Source organism: Bidens hawaiensis, unplaced genomic scaffold, assembly GCF_021521415.1.
Source record: "Bidens hawaiensis isolate Kalapana, Puna unplaced genomic scaffold, B.hawaiensis_p1.1 tig00019691_1, whole genome shotgun sequence".
In the NCBI taxonomy this organism is placed as follows: Eukaryota; Viridiplantae; Streptophyta; class Magnoliopsida; order Asterales; family Asteraceae; genus Bidens; species Bidens hawaiensis.
This window is the reverse complement of record NW_027492993.1, coordinates 77,515-93,472: the sequence shown is the minus strand read 5'-3', so window position 1 is coordinate 93,472 and position 15,958 is coordinate 77,515. Positions and strand designations below refer to the sequence as shown.

The 15,958-nt window shown below is 34.8% G+C and overlaps 1 protein-coding gene across 1 annotated transcript; it reads right to left on the bottom strand.

The window, feature by feature from the left end:
- Positions 1-755: 755 nt before the first annotated feature.
- LOC143559061 (trihelix transcription factor ENAP2-like) lies at positions 756-2,697 on the bottom strand. The gene is made up of 2 exons (XM_077047762.1): positions 1,864-2,697; positions 756-975 (listed from the first exon to the last, which is right to left on the bottom strand). The coding sequence occupies exons 1-2, from the start codon at positions 2,693-2,695 to the stop codon at positions 953-955; spliced, it is 855 nt and encodes a 284-aa protein (XP_076903877.1). The 5' UTR covers positions 2,696-2,697; the 3' UTR covers positions 756-952.
- Between the last annotated feature and the right edge of the window lie 13,261 nt (positions 2,698-15,958).

Sequence of the window (15,958 nt, the reverse complement as noted above, 5' to 3'; positions counted from 1 at the left end):
TGTAACCGATGTCGAAAATCAAGAAACAAAGCTGAAATATACCGTAATTTCATATAGATAATTTTTTAAACCAACCTATTTTGATCTGAATCTCATTCTGAACATGCGTTGTTTTTATCTGAAACATTGTCTGACCTGACCACTTTCAACTCAAAAGCGTACAGACATGAACCGAACTAATTCAACCCTTTTTTTATCGACTCGTTTTGACCCTAATTTGGTCTTACACATTACTCTAGCTCACCTGACTCGACTTGTTACCGATCCTAACCGATAATCACGTAGTATGTTAATTTTTTTAAAGTTAAAGAAGTATAATAATATCATACTCAAATTAAAGAGAAAAAAATGCTCGTTTTAATGATGTAATTTGTTTAAAAAATTATTAACGTTTGAAAAAGTTACGGCCTCTAAAAAAGTCATGAGGTAGTTAGTTTTGAATAAGGGTTAAATGTGTAATATTGTATAAATTAACAAAAGCTTAAAGTTACTTTAAAAAAATAAAGCTTTTTATTGAATATGAGTTTTTTCTTGAAAGCTTGAAGCTATTAAAAGCTCCTAAAAGCTTCTTATCAAACATATCCTAATACTCATACTAATACTCATTTATTGACTTGTTGACTAGAATTTTTTTTTTCTTTTTCTTTGAAAATAAAAGAGCCTTTTATACACCACTAGTTGAATACTTGAAGCTGCCAAATATGTTGGAAGATAAATAAATGGACACTATGTAAAAACATAAACATGTTAACATCATTTTTATGTAAAAGCTAAAACCATTCACAATCCCCAGATTGCCCTACAAGATTCATATAAACCAAGACAAACTCCAACTGATATTGTTTCTTCAAAACGTAAACACTAACCTAAAGCTTTACCTAACCCACATTAACCACCATCTTGTTACATAACTTATGTGCATCAACGACTAAACGTATCCCATCACCTCAGCTCATGCTAGCCGACTCATCACTTCTGCACACCAACATAATCGTGAGTTCAATTTTTACATCATTCAACATACCAACTAAATATAATACGTTCTGAAACTTGTAGACTCACAAAGGTTAAGGATGCGGTAAATAAGTATACAACATACTACAATTGGAATAAATCTTAGGCAACAGCATTATAGCCAGTTAGCCACAAATGAGATTCAAAAGATGAACAAATACATATATCCAAAAAAGATCTAACTAATCATTTGCCATGTAACCAACAACATGGTTACAGAACTTTGTTTTATAATTTATAAATTCATCAAAAATCAAAAACTTGGTTTTAAAAAGTGTGAAGCGCACAAAAACCACAGGTTTAAAACCTTAGCGCGAAAAGTGACGGGCCTTTTGTACGCAAGGCACAATTTATTATATAAGTTTTTATAAATTTCTTTTTCTAGCACCATTTACCTAGTACTTAGATACAACTAACCTTTTTATATAAGATTTAATATCTATATATTACCAAGCACGGACAACCTAAAATGCCTATTGCACAAAAACCTGCTGCATAATAAAATGTTATGTACATCAAAGTCGCCCTATGCGGAAATTTTGCCAAATGTGCTTCCTAATCCTAAAGGTGACCAGAGTGCCCACCCCACCCCGATCATCTTTGCTTTGGCCCCAAAAGAGTCGGGGTGGTGTTCCCGCAATCCCGCCCACCCCAAGCCATTCGGCCCCAATTTTCTTCTTTGTCTCCTTCTTGCATCGGTGTGGTGACCCCGAGCCAGGGTGTCTGTGTTTCATGTCCGGCCCAAGGGGCACGGGGTGGTGTTCCAAAGGCACTTGGTTAACCCTAAACAAAAACTTTGAATCGACTATAAACTAATCAATTTGGTATGAAATAGGCGAAACAACTCACCTGGAACAGAAGCAGCCTTCAACTTCCTCAACTGCACTTGAGACTCCATCAACAGCTTCATCTTCTCAAGCTCTAAATCCTTGGTAAACTGCATCCTCTGCTTCTCCAACTCCACCATCTGCCGTTGCTTCGACTCCTCCACCCGAGCGTACACGTCAGCAAACCACCCAATCGCCTCCGCCAGCTGACCGTACGGATCATCCTTCTCCGGCAACCGACTACGTTTCCGATCTCCGCCGCTGGAAGACGTATCGAAATCGACGGCCGCCATGACAGAGAAATTTCGCTGGAAAAAAGACGGCTGAGGCGGCGGCCGTTTCGACCGGCGGCCCACCGGCACCGACGATGGCAGCGGCGGAAGCAGAAGCGGGGTTTTCTCCGGCGGCGACATGGGTTTCCGTTTCACCGTCGCCGGCGCCGTCGGTTTGAAGGTAGATCCGATGACTGAATCAAGCGGCGAGAAAAACGGCCACGGCGAGGTGTAATTATCAGACCCCAGTTGCAAAACCAGACCCTTTTCAACTTTATACTTCTTCTTCAAAGTATCGATTCGGTTCTTGCACTGTACGTCAGTCCGGCGAGCTTTCTTGACGTGGCCGTGACGTGCGTTGACGGCGTCAGCGACTTCCTGCCAGTGTTGTTGACGGAGACTGCCGGTGTTGAGTTTCAGGATCTTATCTCCCCAGGACTCGATTAAGGTGAATGTGGCGGCCTCCGACCAGCAGTCGTCTCTGACAGGCGGTGGTTTGTGTTTGGGTTTGGTTTCCGATTGGTGGCTGGTGGTGGAGTTGCCGTCGGAGGATGGCTGGGTGGTTGGGGATTGACCGGACATATTTTTTTGAGGGTTGTTTCTGATTGATGAGAGAAGGCTTCTTTGTTATTTTTTTAAAATGGTTTTCACAAATATTTGGGCCCGACTCTGACTCGTTCAGTTGTATTCTCAAGATCCAGGAACTGATTTTATTGTAAATAAACGGGTTATAGGTCTAATTGATCAGGGTCTCGTGTGTACTACCTTATTTATATTAGGAGTAAATGGATTAGTTAAGCAAGCCTTGACCCGAGCTGGACCCATTTAATGGAATTTTTAGGACTCGGGACCCAATGTTATTGTAAATAACCGGTATGATTCGGTTCAAGTCTCGTGGGTGTTACCTGGTTATGATCACTCCTGTGTGTGTCTCTATGCGCGTTCTTGCAGCCAAGTCAAGCAGTGTTAACTTACACCATTTGTGAAGGTACTATTGCTGATGTTTTGAGAGTTAATTGCACACATTGTTTTGATAGTACAATCATATTATATGATTAATAATTTAATTTCGAAGCGTATATGTAATCTATGATATGATTTACAATGTAACCTATTGATTTCAAGGAAATCTTTTACTTGGATTTTAATGGTTGAGTGATAAAAACTATCATCTTGTCATTGCTTATTTAATAGATATATGTAACTTATTTTTGAAAACGTAATAATGACTTAATTAGAGCAAATTACACAAATGGTTCATTAAATATTTTCGCATTGTAAGTTTATTTGTTTATATAGAAAATACGTATATGGTCCATTTGCTCACCCAGTGTATCTTTACTAATTGTCGTTAAATCCTGATTAAAATGATATTTTACCTAAGCACTGAACCTCTTCCTCTGATTTTTCATCTTTTTCCAAACCCGAAAAATGTTATGGACTTATGGGACATATAATATGCGTCCATGTGTTTATACTCTGCTCATATTAGTATATGTGTGAATCTCCCCTTAGACCCTAATACTTGTTTTTAATTGACAATGCCTCGAAAAATGCTTCAGCGTCTAACAAAAGTTATAGCCAATACTACATCCAAGGCAAAATACTAATTGGTCGATATCTAAAAGCTAAATCCATCTGAAATAATAAGGTTCAGAACCTTAAAGAACACGGTCAATGGTTATTTGCAACATGTAGGTTGTATGATTGGTTTTAGATTTCAGGATGGTTGTAATGAATTTTGATTGTTAATTTTTGGTGTTGGTGGTGGTTGAAGAGGGGTACTGGCTACAACTTGGTATTAGAAGCTTTACTTTGTCGTTGCTCATGACCTAAGGCCATGTGTAGTGGAGGGGCTATAATTTGGGACGAATTGTGACACGTGACTCTCAGTTAGCATGGAGTGGAAATTTGTTTTTGGGGTGTAATGGTGTATGGCTACAAGTTGCGCCCACAGTGTGTTTTTTTATTATTTTCTTTTTATAATTAAACTAATTAAATAAAAACCAATTTATTTAAATAATTAAATAAAAATGTATTAAAATTAAGAAACAAATACCAAAAAAATACTTAAAACTAAAAAAAATACACAAATAATAAAAATAAATTATAATAAAAAAAACACACCACAACAAAATACACATAAAAATACAAATAAAAAAACTAATTTATTCGTCTTCATCTTCGTCCTCGTCCCCGTCCTCGTCATCGTCCTCCTCCTCGTCTTCGTCCTCCTCAACGGGACAATTATCCCACACGTGTTGAACCAAATCCGCCTACAGTTGGTTATGTATATCACTTGATGTGAGCTGGTGAATGTTATACGTTCGTTGGTCTTGGGTTGGTTCAGGGAACTGTTCTGGAACGCTTCCTGGTATATAGTGTTGACATATTGCTTTTCCCTCGTTTTCTAAAAACATATTATGCAATATGATACACGTATACATGGCATCGCTCATTTTTGCCAACGTCCATACACGACAAGGGTTTTTCACATAATGCCAACGTTTTTTTAGAACCCCGAAACACCTCTCGATATCCTTTCTCGCGGACTCTTGCTTCTTCTTAAAATAATCTTTTTTTTCTTCGATAGGGTCTTGAAACGTCTTGACAATGATCGAGTACTCTGGATATATCCCATCTCCCAAATAGTATCCGTGACGATAGAATGTATCGTTGGCATAAAACGGTAAGACCCCTATGCTACGGCTGATGTAATACTCTAACACGGGTGACGCGTTGAAAACGTTTATGTCGTTGTTGGACCCGACTGAGCCGAAGTAGGCTGACCAAATCCAAAGGTCGTGTGAACAAATGGCTTGAAGACTAACCGTTAGCACTCCATGGTCACCACGAGTGTATTGACCTCGCCATGCGGTTGGACAGTTGGCCCACTCCCAATGCATGCAATCTATACTCTCGATCATGCCTGGAAAAGAATGTTTGCTTTCGTGTACATCATATATGCGAGTCAGGTCGTTTGAAGTAGGAATCCTCAGATAACGACGAGAGTATAATTGTATTATCCCTATACAAATAAATTATTAAACAGTATTTATATTAAAAACAATAGTTAATACAAACAATTTAAATATTACCGATGCAAAAATTCTCCAACGCATCTCTCGTTATTTTCTCAGCCATCTTTAAATACTCGTCATTGATATCGGTCGTGTTGCCGTATGCGTAGAGCCGAAGTACACTTTTGGATGGAGGAGAATCCTAAATATCCTCTTGCGTCGGGTTTCTGTTGAAAATACTCATACTCCCTCTCCATATCTCCAACGATGCGCAAAAATAAACGCTTGGACATCCGAAAACGACGTCGAAACATAGCGTCGTTAAATGTTGGTATGTCGTCGAAGTAGTCCTTCGTTAAACGAGCGTTCGCTTGCATACGATCCCGAAGGATATATATGACCGTCTACGTGGTGCCGTAGATGGAGCAGAGCCGGACACCATGTTATTGGCGACTACCCGAACCGCGTTCGTGACCTCTAAATGCTCTTCCGCCACTTGTCAATGAATCTGATGAATTTTTCGACTCTCGTTGATTAATTAATCCCAAATCTCGGCAGAGTTCGTGGAATCTGGGAAACTCATTGAGTTTGAAGAAGTATGAAAATAATAAAAATGATTGGTATTTTTATGTTTGGGTTTGTGTATGATAGGGTGAAAATGGTTTAATTGGTTTGATATTTATATTAAGTTTTTAAATTATTATTATTTTTTTTATATTTAGCCGTTACCCCCAACGGTAACATTATTATTATTATATTATTATTAATCAATCTCGCCCGCGACAAACTAACCCCGCCCCCGCCCCAAATCGCCAAAATATCGCCCAGGGGGGCGGTGTTTGCGCCCTTTGTCGCCCAAATTCGTCCAAGCCCAAGCCCCACTACACATGGCCTAATAGGCGAAGTGGTTTGTAACAGGGCATGCTCCGAGAAAGCAAAAAAAGTTTTTGGCCAAAGATGAAATTTTTTTTAGGCCTTATGAAAAAAGAGTATTTTGTTATGTTTAAACAATTTAATTTTTATTTGGACTTGTTTGGTTATAATTTGGGTTGTGTAAATTTTTTTTGTACAAAAATAAGATTAAACATGTCTTAAATGAGACTAAAACTTATAACCTTTTGGTTGGGATTGGTACTCATTTGTTACTAAGCCAAGCTAGTAGTTATACAATTGAGTTTAAACATTAAATATACATATTGTTTTTGGTAAAAATACATATAACATATAACAAAAAAAAATCAGGCCTAGCGGGGTGTCGTATATGTGGCTGTCGACCACCCAGCCACCCCCAAAGACCGGCCATGGGTTGTAACATCATATTTTGTGGTCTATTATGTCTAAAATGCATTGATAATCTTGTATAGGTATGTGAGTTTCCTAGGCTATGGCCTATAGATTATGTGAAGTAATAAAGAACCAAACAAGTAATACAATTGTGGAATTTTTAAATACTAATCTCATACCTCGTCTATCTTATACCCAAATACCCATCCGAATTTAAGTTCGTTTATCATCACTAAATCGTTTTTCATCCCGATTTTGGTTAGTTGTGGATGTCACGTGACGTGTGCTATCTCCGTTTGGCAACAACTTTCTCAGCAAATACATAACTCTATATTATAAAATGAATTATGGCCACAAGTCTCATGTCATGCATACTAGCTGTAAAACGCATACTTTGGGCTATTATAGTTTATCAAACTTGTTGCATTAAGCACTTAACCTATGGACTAATGAGTTTGGTTCACATATTGGGCTTACATAAACTTAGCCGGTCTCTAGCTAGAATAGTACTAAGTGCAATATTACTTGAACACCTTGTTTCTTCAACTAACCCATAAGCTTGATTACCAGTGCACTTTCGTTGAAGTGTTTTTGTGATTTAACTTCGTAAATACACATATTTAAACCTAAAACAAATCTTTGGGTTGGAATCATAAAACAAGTCATTTTAGATCATTTACAAACGCTATCAATAAAAATGAGGGTTGAGTTAAAATACAACGTACAACAAAAGTGAGAAGGGTGAGAAGAAATATAATCCACTGATCTTAAATTTAGATGGTGGGATTAATTTAAGAATTAAAATTGATAAAAAAAAGCATGAAGGCAATAACCCACTTATGATGATGACATTCTCTCTCCACATGCAAGACACATGCTAATTTCTCGATCATTTTAAAACGTCTATAACTTTTTCATACAACATTTTTTTTAGAATTTCTTTTACCATAATAAAAATCGCTTTTTATCTTTAATATGAATATCATATTGTTATATAAAAATAAAAAAAAGTTAATGGGTTTTTTATATTATGTTATTTGGTTGTTAATTGTGTTTTTAATTGAGTTTTTCTATGCATTGTGTTATAAATTTTAGTCATTGCGTTTTTTAATTGGTACCCATTAAAGATAAAAATTAAAACAAAGATTACATCATTTTGTATTTATGTTCAACGTTTGTCTTTCTACTTATTATTGTGTTTTAGTCATTGTAGTCAACATTCACTTAAGTTGAGACAAATAGTATTATGTTCATTGTGTATTACGTTCAAGTCATTGTGTAATATGTAGATTCCATTGTGTTTTACTTTTTAGATCATTGTGTTATATGTATTTACCATTGTGTTTTACGTTTCAGGCCATTGTGTTATATGTCTTCATTATTGTGTTTTGCGTTTCAGATTATTGTGTAATATGTATTCATCATTGTGTTTTATGTATTAGATAATCCGTTTGTATTTTTACATATTATTACACAATGGTGTTATTAGTATTTAAAAAAACACAATGATCAGTTGAAAGACACAATGACGAAAAAAAACAAATTGACAAACTGAAAGACACAATGACGAAAAAAATACACAATGGTAAAAAAAAAATAATTATTTTTATATAACAAAATCTTACTCTTATTAAAGATAAAAAAACACTTTTTATTATGTTGAATTTTAATTTTAAAAAATATGTCATATGGAAAAGTTATAGACGTTTAAAAATGATGGGGAGATTAACATGCAACTTGCATGTGGAGAGAGAAAATGTGTACTAATACTTTATACCTTTTTTTTCTTTGGTCCATACTTGACACATGTCAATTAATTATGTCTTGTCACATTTCTCATTTTTGTTACACTTTGTAAAATAACTCAACCATAAAAATGAATAGTCATATTTTCATTTAATTTTCATTTAAGTTTGACGATTAATTGTCTTATCACTAGGATTGTTCATCGAAAAGATGTTCATTGTTGATTATAATCAATTTTGTGCCATAGTTCATTTCTAACTAGGGATGAGCAAGATAAGGGTAAGACCTTCGAAACCCGGTTATTTGACTTGCGAAACTCTTAATTAGACCCGAATATATAAAATGAGTCGGGTTAAGGGTATTTAGATTTCACGTTAAAGGGTAAAAGGGTTTTAATGGTCCGACCTTTTTTCAAACCTTTGACCCTTTTACTAGTTTCTAGATAGATATACATCAGATTCGTGATTAATCTAAAATGTAGGATAGCTTTGTATTTCATATATGATTCATCAAAGATTTCCCAACTACTAAGAAAAATAAAAATAAAGGGCCATAATACTTATTGGAAATATATATATATATAGGAATCATTGAATTGTTCTCTACATGTAATTTGTGAATGTGAATATTATTTGCATCAGCTCAAATGGTTGATAAACTTTCAAAGTTAGACTTTACTATGTTATTAAATGAAAGTATAATTGTTCTAGGATTCATATATTAAAGTTATATATTGTTGGAAGTAATTTCGGACTTCAAGTCACAAGTCGATGAACTTGAGAGACCAATATTGACAAGTAGGTCATAGTGGTTATATTTCCTAATTCTATTGTAATTAGAATAAGTAATGTTTTGGAGAGCAAGTTAGGTTGGTCTATATAAACCATGTTATGGTTAGACTTTATAGATTGTGAGGTGTGAGATGTAACCGAGTAAGGGTTCATCTAAGGGTCACACACGAGATGCAACCGAATTATGGTTCATCTAAATGTAACCGAGTTAGGGTTCATCAAGAGTCAAACCGAGTTAGGGTTTGAGAGTTTGTAATCAGTTTTTTAGGTAATATTTTCTGATTATTACAAACGAGAGTTAGTCGTTTAATCATGTTTAATTATCAAATTGGGACTTGATATATGAGATATGCAACTAGTAAATGCAGAAAATGAGATACGATTGCTGCTTTAAAGGGTAAAATGTTGGACCATTAAAACCCTTATTTATACCCGACCCTTTTATTGTTTAGAGGATTGAGTGTCGGTCCACGTTTCTTCCTAAAACGGGTAAGGATCCGGGTAGGGTATTAGGTAAAAGGGTCGGGTCTTACCCTTTAAACAGTCCTATTTCTAACAAGTTTTAATCCTTACAAATAAGATTCCTGCATTCATTTTATTTTTAACAAAAAAAACACTCCAATCCTGTACCTGCAAAATTTCTCTTAAAAACTTGACCCTATAGCCTCCCTATGGAGGAAACCCTTAGGCTCTTCGCTATGGCGGTTTAGGGGCGTCGTATGAGGGGGGGGGGGGGGTCTGGCTAAGATGGGTGGCAAAGGGAATGTTGGTGGGCCTCTCCATTTCCAACGATAATATTACCGTCTCAATAAAAAAAATTAACCTGTTTAAACAAAAATTGCTCAACATCATTTTATTCAAACAATTTCTTAACTCCATTTCAATCAACACTTCAATTATCTTCAAAATACAATTAATTTCTCAACTTTCTGCAAACGAACCCAAGCTCAAACCCGAACTCAAACCGAACCCAAACTCGAGCTCAAACCCTAACCCAAACCCAAATCCGATCTCAAACCCGAACCCATGGGATTCTGCTCAATTGTGGTGAAGAAGTTTGATTGCAAAAAACAATGACCCTATTAATCCTTTCTTTGCCAACCAATAAGGTTATCAACCTGTAATTCCACCCACTATGGAACCATTCACCGATATGTTATATCGACCGCCAATGCCATATATGTCTTCGCAAGTACCCGAAACACAAGTACCCGAACCACAAGTAGCTCGCACCACATAAAATGATAAACGAAGTCATAAAAAGACCTGAAGGTCAAACAACCAGGGAAAAAGGCGAAAAATTAAAGTGGGAAATGAATGAGGATATTGCGTTAGCACGTGCTGGATTGTCCCATCCGAAGACTCAATTCAAGGTAAAGTATAATCAATAATTTATTTATATATATTTCATGTTTTATATTTTTTGTTGACTAATACTAGGTTTTTATTTTTATAGATGGTGACGACGGTAAACATACCCCTGAGTTTAGGGAGAGTATACGTGCTCGGTTCTTTGCTACAATGGGTCGAGGTGAATGCTGCAAGGATGATTCCGTCTACAACAATGGAAGGTAATGCGAAGAAAATAACCAACTTTGCCAATTGTTAAAACTGCATTGCAACCAATGGGAGAAAAAGCGGCATGAGCAATGCCAACGTAATGGAGTTTTCCTTAAAAAAATATAGGGTCGAATATAAAGGAGATTTAAGTATGTTGGACACTTGGAGACAATGCACGAGCTGTAACAACTCGGGTTTTCTTATAATATATTAAAAATCGATACCCGACCCGTTTTTATTCACGGGTAATTTTAATCGGCAAACATCGCCTTTATCGAGTTATTATTATTATATTATTATTTATGTATTATATTTATTTAATATATTATAATAACTTTGAACTATGTACATTTTTAGCCCTAAATAATAATTTTACCCAAGTGTGTTTCTCTCTTCATAATCAAAGGACTAGTTTGCAAATTTTGATTATGACAACCCAAATACCCAACTCCAATCCATGTACCAAACCCGAACCGTTCTTTAATAATCACACCCGAGTCCAAATCTTGAGTAACACGTTTATTAATTTTGGAATCAATATACGCGTTTGATTATGACACACCCCAACCTAAAGCGGAAATGTCGGGACGTGAGCTAATTATCACAACTCTCAAGTAACTATCATGCAATATTTAAATGACAATATCTATTAATTTAATTCAATTTTTCAAATAAATCAAATACAAAATACAACTCATAAAACAAACAATAAACACTAATTTAGTTCTTGATTTTATCTTTTCTAACATAATTCTTCACTAAATCTTCACAAAGTCTTTTAACTAATTCAAGAGATACCTACATATGCGTATAAAATAGAAATGTTTATCAACAACACATGTTGAGTGAGTAAAACACCAGATTAAGACACAACAGTAATAATATATAATAAATAAAGAAAGCTGCAAACTGTTCCTGTGAGAATAAACAGTTAAGCCATATCACATAAACAATCAATCAAACAATTATAAAGAAAGCAAACCATAAAGAAAGAAACCATAAAGAAATGGCTCAACCAATCCATATAAATGGACATTGGTTACCAAGAAAGGACTAAACCGTGCCATAAAAATGGACATCGGTTGCCGAAATAAGCAAATAGCGTTCAAATAAGGCAAGTAAGCAAATAGAAAGTAAAGCATAAACTGATAAACAAACAAGGATTAACCGTTGCGGTTTTGAATACTAGATAATAGATAAATATAATACGATACGCATATGTCCCCAAAAAAGTTTGAAAATAAGTAAAAAGGGGAGTGATTACTCACCTTAACAGACAAGCAAACGGAAAAACAATATAATAAGAATGTAGATGATGGATCGAGCACTTCGAGAAGTACCGACGAGAATTCCTAGTAAAAAAATGAATACGGGAATTAAATAATAACTCTACAATAGTTATATGGATTCGAGTTTCGATGATGACTGGGTAAGTTTGTGAAAATATTTATTATTGTGAAAACCATCAGTAATCTTATTTGTTTATATAAGATATTTTATATATATATATATTGTTAAATCACTGTTATTATAGATAATCAAGTAAAATAACTTAATTAATAAAAATATACTTTATGATAAAATATATAGATAGATATGTAAATAATTTAATCTAAGATATATTTATGAACAAAATCCTTAGATAAATACAAATATTTCTAATTAAGATAACATATATAAAATAATATTTACTTTATTTATCGAGATGTATATATAGTCTTAATAATCGTGACACATGTTCAAAAGATCGGAAAATTTAACTTATCGGTTTTATAAAAAAATGGTGCTTAGTTATCAATTATAATATTAAATGGATTTAAATCATAAGTTAAAAAAATAAATAACCAAAAACTTGGCTGGGGAGGGTTGAACCCGAGACCCCAGCCGGTTCACGTGACCAAGAAACAACATCAACAGCCAACTGGTCTATTGCTGTTTTTGTTTAATGAACATATTTTAACTAAATAAATGTAAGAGCCCAGTTACCCTCAAACCCTAGGTATTACAATTGAATTATTCGTTTAATGCTTGGCCATAAACTCATAGGGGTATTGAAATTGAACATATGGCGATCCTAAACCTGCAAACAATTACCTTGAATGATGATTATACGACGGCTAATTGACAATGATAGCGCCGGCCATAAAGCGATCCAGAATACGATAACCAGTTGATGTTACTTCAATTGCACTAAGGGGTTTCGTTGGAGATATTGTAAGAATGGTGTGGCAGCGAATAACTGAATTGTAATGACCGAATGTATTTTCGTTTACGAGTTAGGCCCGTTTCGTATTATAAGTAATTAGTATATTATAAGATTGGGTTTCCCTAATTCAAAACGTCGGTGTAGTCGCAAAGAAGAGAGAACATGATTTCCTTGATCAATTCCAAGAATAGAGCGAGCATTTAGGCACAAGAAATATAAACGGGTTTACAGTTTTGATATTCGGGTCATGGATATGGGTGAAGGTTATGGTAAATGGGTAAAAGGATAATAATACTCAGAAATTGCAATTAGGTCCTTGTAATAAGAAGGTGGAAACATATAGAGGTACAAGTTGTAATTTGGGCTAAAAATGTATATGTTTCAAAGTAATTATATATATATATATATATATATATATACTAATTAAATATAATATATAAATATTAAAAAAATAGTAAATACTCGATAGACATGATATTTTTCATTGATAAAATTTCCTGAACATAAACGAGTCGGGTAATATAAACTGGTAAAACCGAGTTGTTACAGTCTCACCTACTTTAGAGAATTTCGTCTCGAAATTAAAGGATACAATAACAACCCTTTAGATTTTTGAGGAATATAAACATTTAAAATATAATTTAAAATTTTAATATAGTACAGAACTTTGAATAGTTAAAATAACGCTCCCAATGAAAATCCGATAAGGGCACTTATATATAGGATGTACCAGCGACGTATCCACCATGTCCTTATCATCTTTACATTTGTACCGTTATCCCAACTACTTTCGATTCTATATTTTGACACAATTTTTACGCATCATGATTTCCATGCGAGGACTTCAATAATTATGTTCCGGACCATAATTATTTAGATCGTCGGATGGTCCACATAACTCGTCTCATCGTGTGAATTTACAAAACGTTTAAATATATAATTTTAAGAATAGAAATCCCTTAGGGAAAGGAGTTTCATGTGAGACGTCTTTAAATAGACAAAAGTTTATAGGTTGGCTATTTAAAATGAGGAATTTTATAAAACAACACTTCGACAATTTTAAACTTACTCGAGAGGCATAATAATAGAAAATCTTAATTTGTACTTCAATAACTCATAAAAACGTTATATCAAAATTTATTAGATAGTCGATACGAAACAAAAATCTAATTCAACTAAGATAGAATACGACAAGCGACAAAGTCTTCTTAGTAGCTTAAATCTTCAGTTGCACATGTCTTGGAAACCCTGGAACTTGAGCATCTTGAGTGATTTGATCCATGAGAGCTTGAGCGGTTTGCAAGAGGGTTGATTGGTTAGAGTAGGCTTGGTAAACTTGAACTTGCGAGTGTTGAATCTGATAAGTTTGGGTTACGTATAAATGATCTCGCTTGACGAGAGGAGCTTGAAGGAAGTGGAATCGATAGGTTTGGACTTGATGGTAATGTAGTAGGGTGTAACTATAGTTTAAACTTGATTGGCATGGAAAATCTGAGGGCACACATCGCGGGGAGGGTTAGGATCTCCTGTATGGTAGAAAACACGGTTAGTAGGGGCATCATGTTGAGCATGGGGGTTAGGCTGTTGCGGGACAACGATTGAATTAGGTGGTGTAGGGCAAGTATATGCAAGGATGATTGGTGCAAAAATGACATGAGGACTGAGTCGAATGATGAAAGTTACTAGTGAGGCATAACGAGTGAATGCCGACGGAGAGTTTCTTGCTCGGGATACTTTGATTTTGTCAAGGTTGATGACTGATTTGATTAACAACATAATTTTTATGATTAGACTTGCGCTTGCTGTTGTCGTTGTTGTTACGAGGATGAGTATGGGTAAATGAATTAAAATTTCAATCATGGAAGTTAATAAACAAGTTTGAATTGGTTGTATTAATGTTTTGAACTAGAGTTTATATTTTAGAAGCCGCAGCAGTTAACTCCTTGGCTATACACGCGACCATACAGTGGTCATGAGAACCAGATGATTGATGTCGAGGACGACGGTGATTTCTTAGAGAAGTCATTCTATGAGGATCAAAAATAAAGATTTACAAAATGAATGATAAGTTGAGGAAATCATTTAAATAATAAGATTTTAATTGTTTATAATAACATTGCTATTTATAAATGAGGGATTTGCGTCGTATCATGAGAAATAAAGATAAAAGTTTATGAGGTAAGGGGTACATAGCGTAAATACTTATAAGTTGATGTAGTCAAAATGATCAATGCGTGATAATTAGATAAAGAGATGATGTCAGTTTAAAATTAAGATTTTTATTTAATTAAGTTAACTTTACAATAAACTAACGAAATATAAATTGTGTTGGCCTCCCATGAGCTTTCCATTGCAGTTTGAATGGCCCAACGAAACTAACGAATAAAAACAACTGAGTTGGACAGCCCATGAGCGTTACATGGCAATTTGATTGTCCCAACTAATTAACGAATTAACAATGCAATGAAGTTTGTCGGCCCGATGAGCGTTACATGGCGTTTTAACCGATCGAACTAAATAACGAACTAACGAAATAAAATTTGGGTAATTGGAGTATCTCGTGAATCACCACATAGGATGACCCCAACAAAAACATAAAACAAAGTGAGAAATGAATAGTCGGGATTCCCGACTAACCATTTAAAATAACATAAAAAACATAATTGGAAGGTTACCAAATTTAAGCCACGAATCACCGTGAATTCGGTTTAAAAACAACCTAAGGTGTCGATCGTATGACATTTGTGTTAATCTTTGCTCGAGAGGAACATGTCATGCTACCTAGCCTTAAGATGAAGGAGTAAAAACAAAAGTAGGGAATTCTTAAGTAATTTCCCAAAAATAAAATGCAATCTAATTTAATTTAAATTTATGAAAAATTTTCTTTGAAGGTTGAGGAATAGCCTCGGAGTTGTGTGTGCATGTGCATAACAATATAATAATAAGAATAATCATTATTTAAACAGTTAAATAAGTACTTAATCTAACAAGCAATTACGTAAGCTCTAACAATCAAATAGAACACATCAGGTAAACAAATAAGCACGTATGGGGCTCCTAAACATGTTACTAAGGCACCACTAACGACCTATCTTAAACCTTCGGCTCTGATACCAATCTGTCACACCCCAACCTAAGGCGGAAATGTCGGGGCGTGAGCTGATTGTCACAGCTCTCAAGGTACTATCATGCAATATTTAAATGACAATATCTAATAATTTAATTCAATTTTTCAAAT

Bases quoted from the DNA above. Each gene is read 5' to 3' on its own strand.
- LOC143559061 (XM_077047762.1), bottom strand. From the start codon at position 2,695: ATGTCCGGTCAATCCCCAACCACCCAGCCATCCTCCGACGGCAACTCC. The intron at 976-1,863 runs GTGAGTTGTTTC...GTTGGTGTGCAG, and splicing joins GAAGGCTGCTTCTGTTCCAG to AAGTGATGAGTCGGCTAGCA.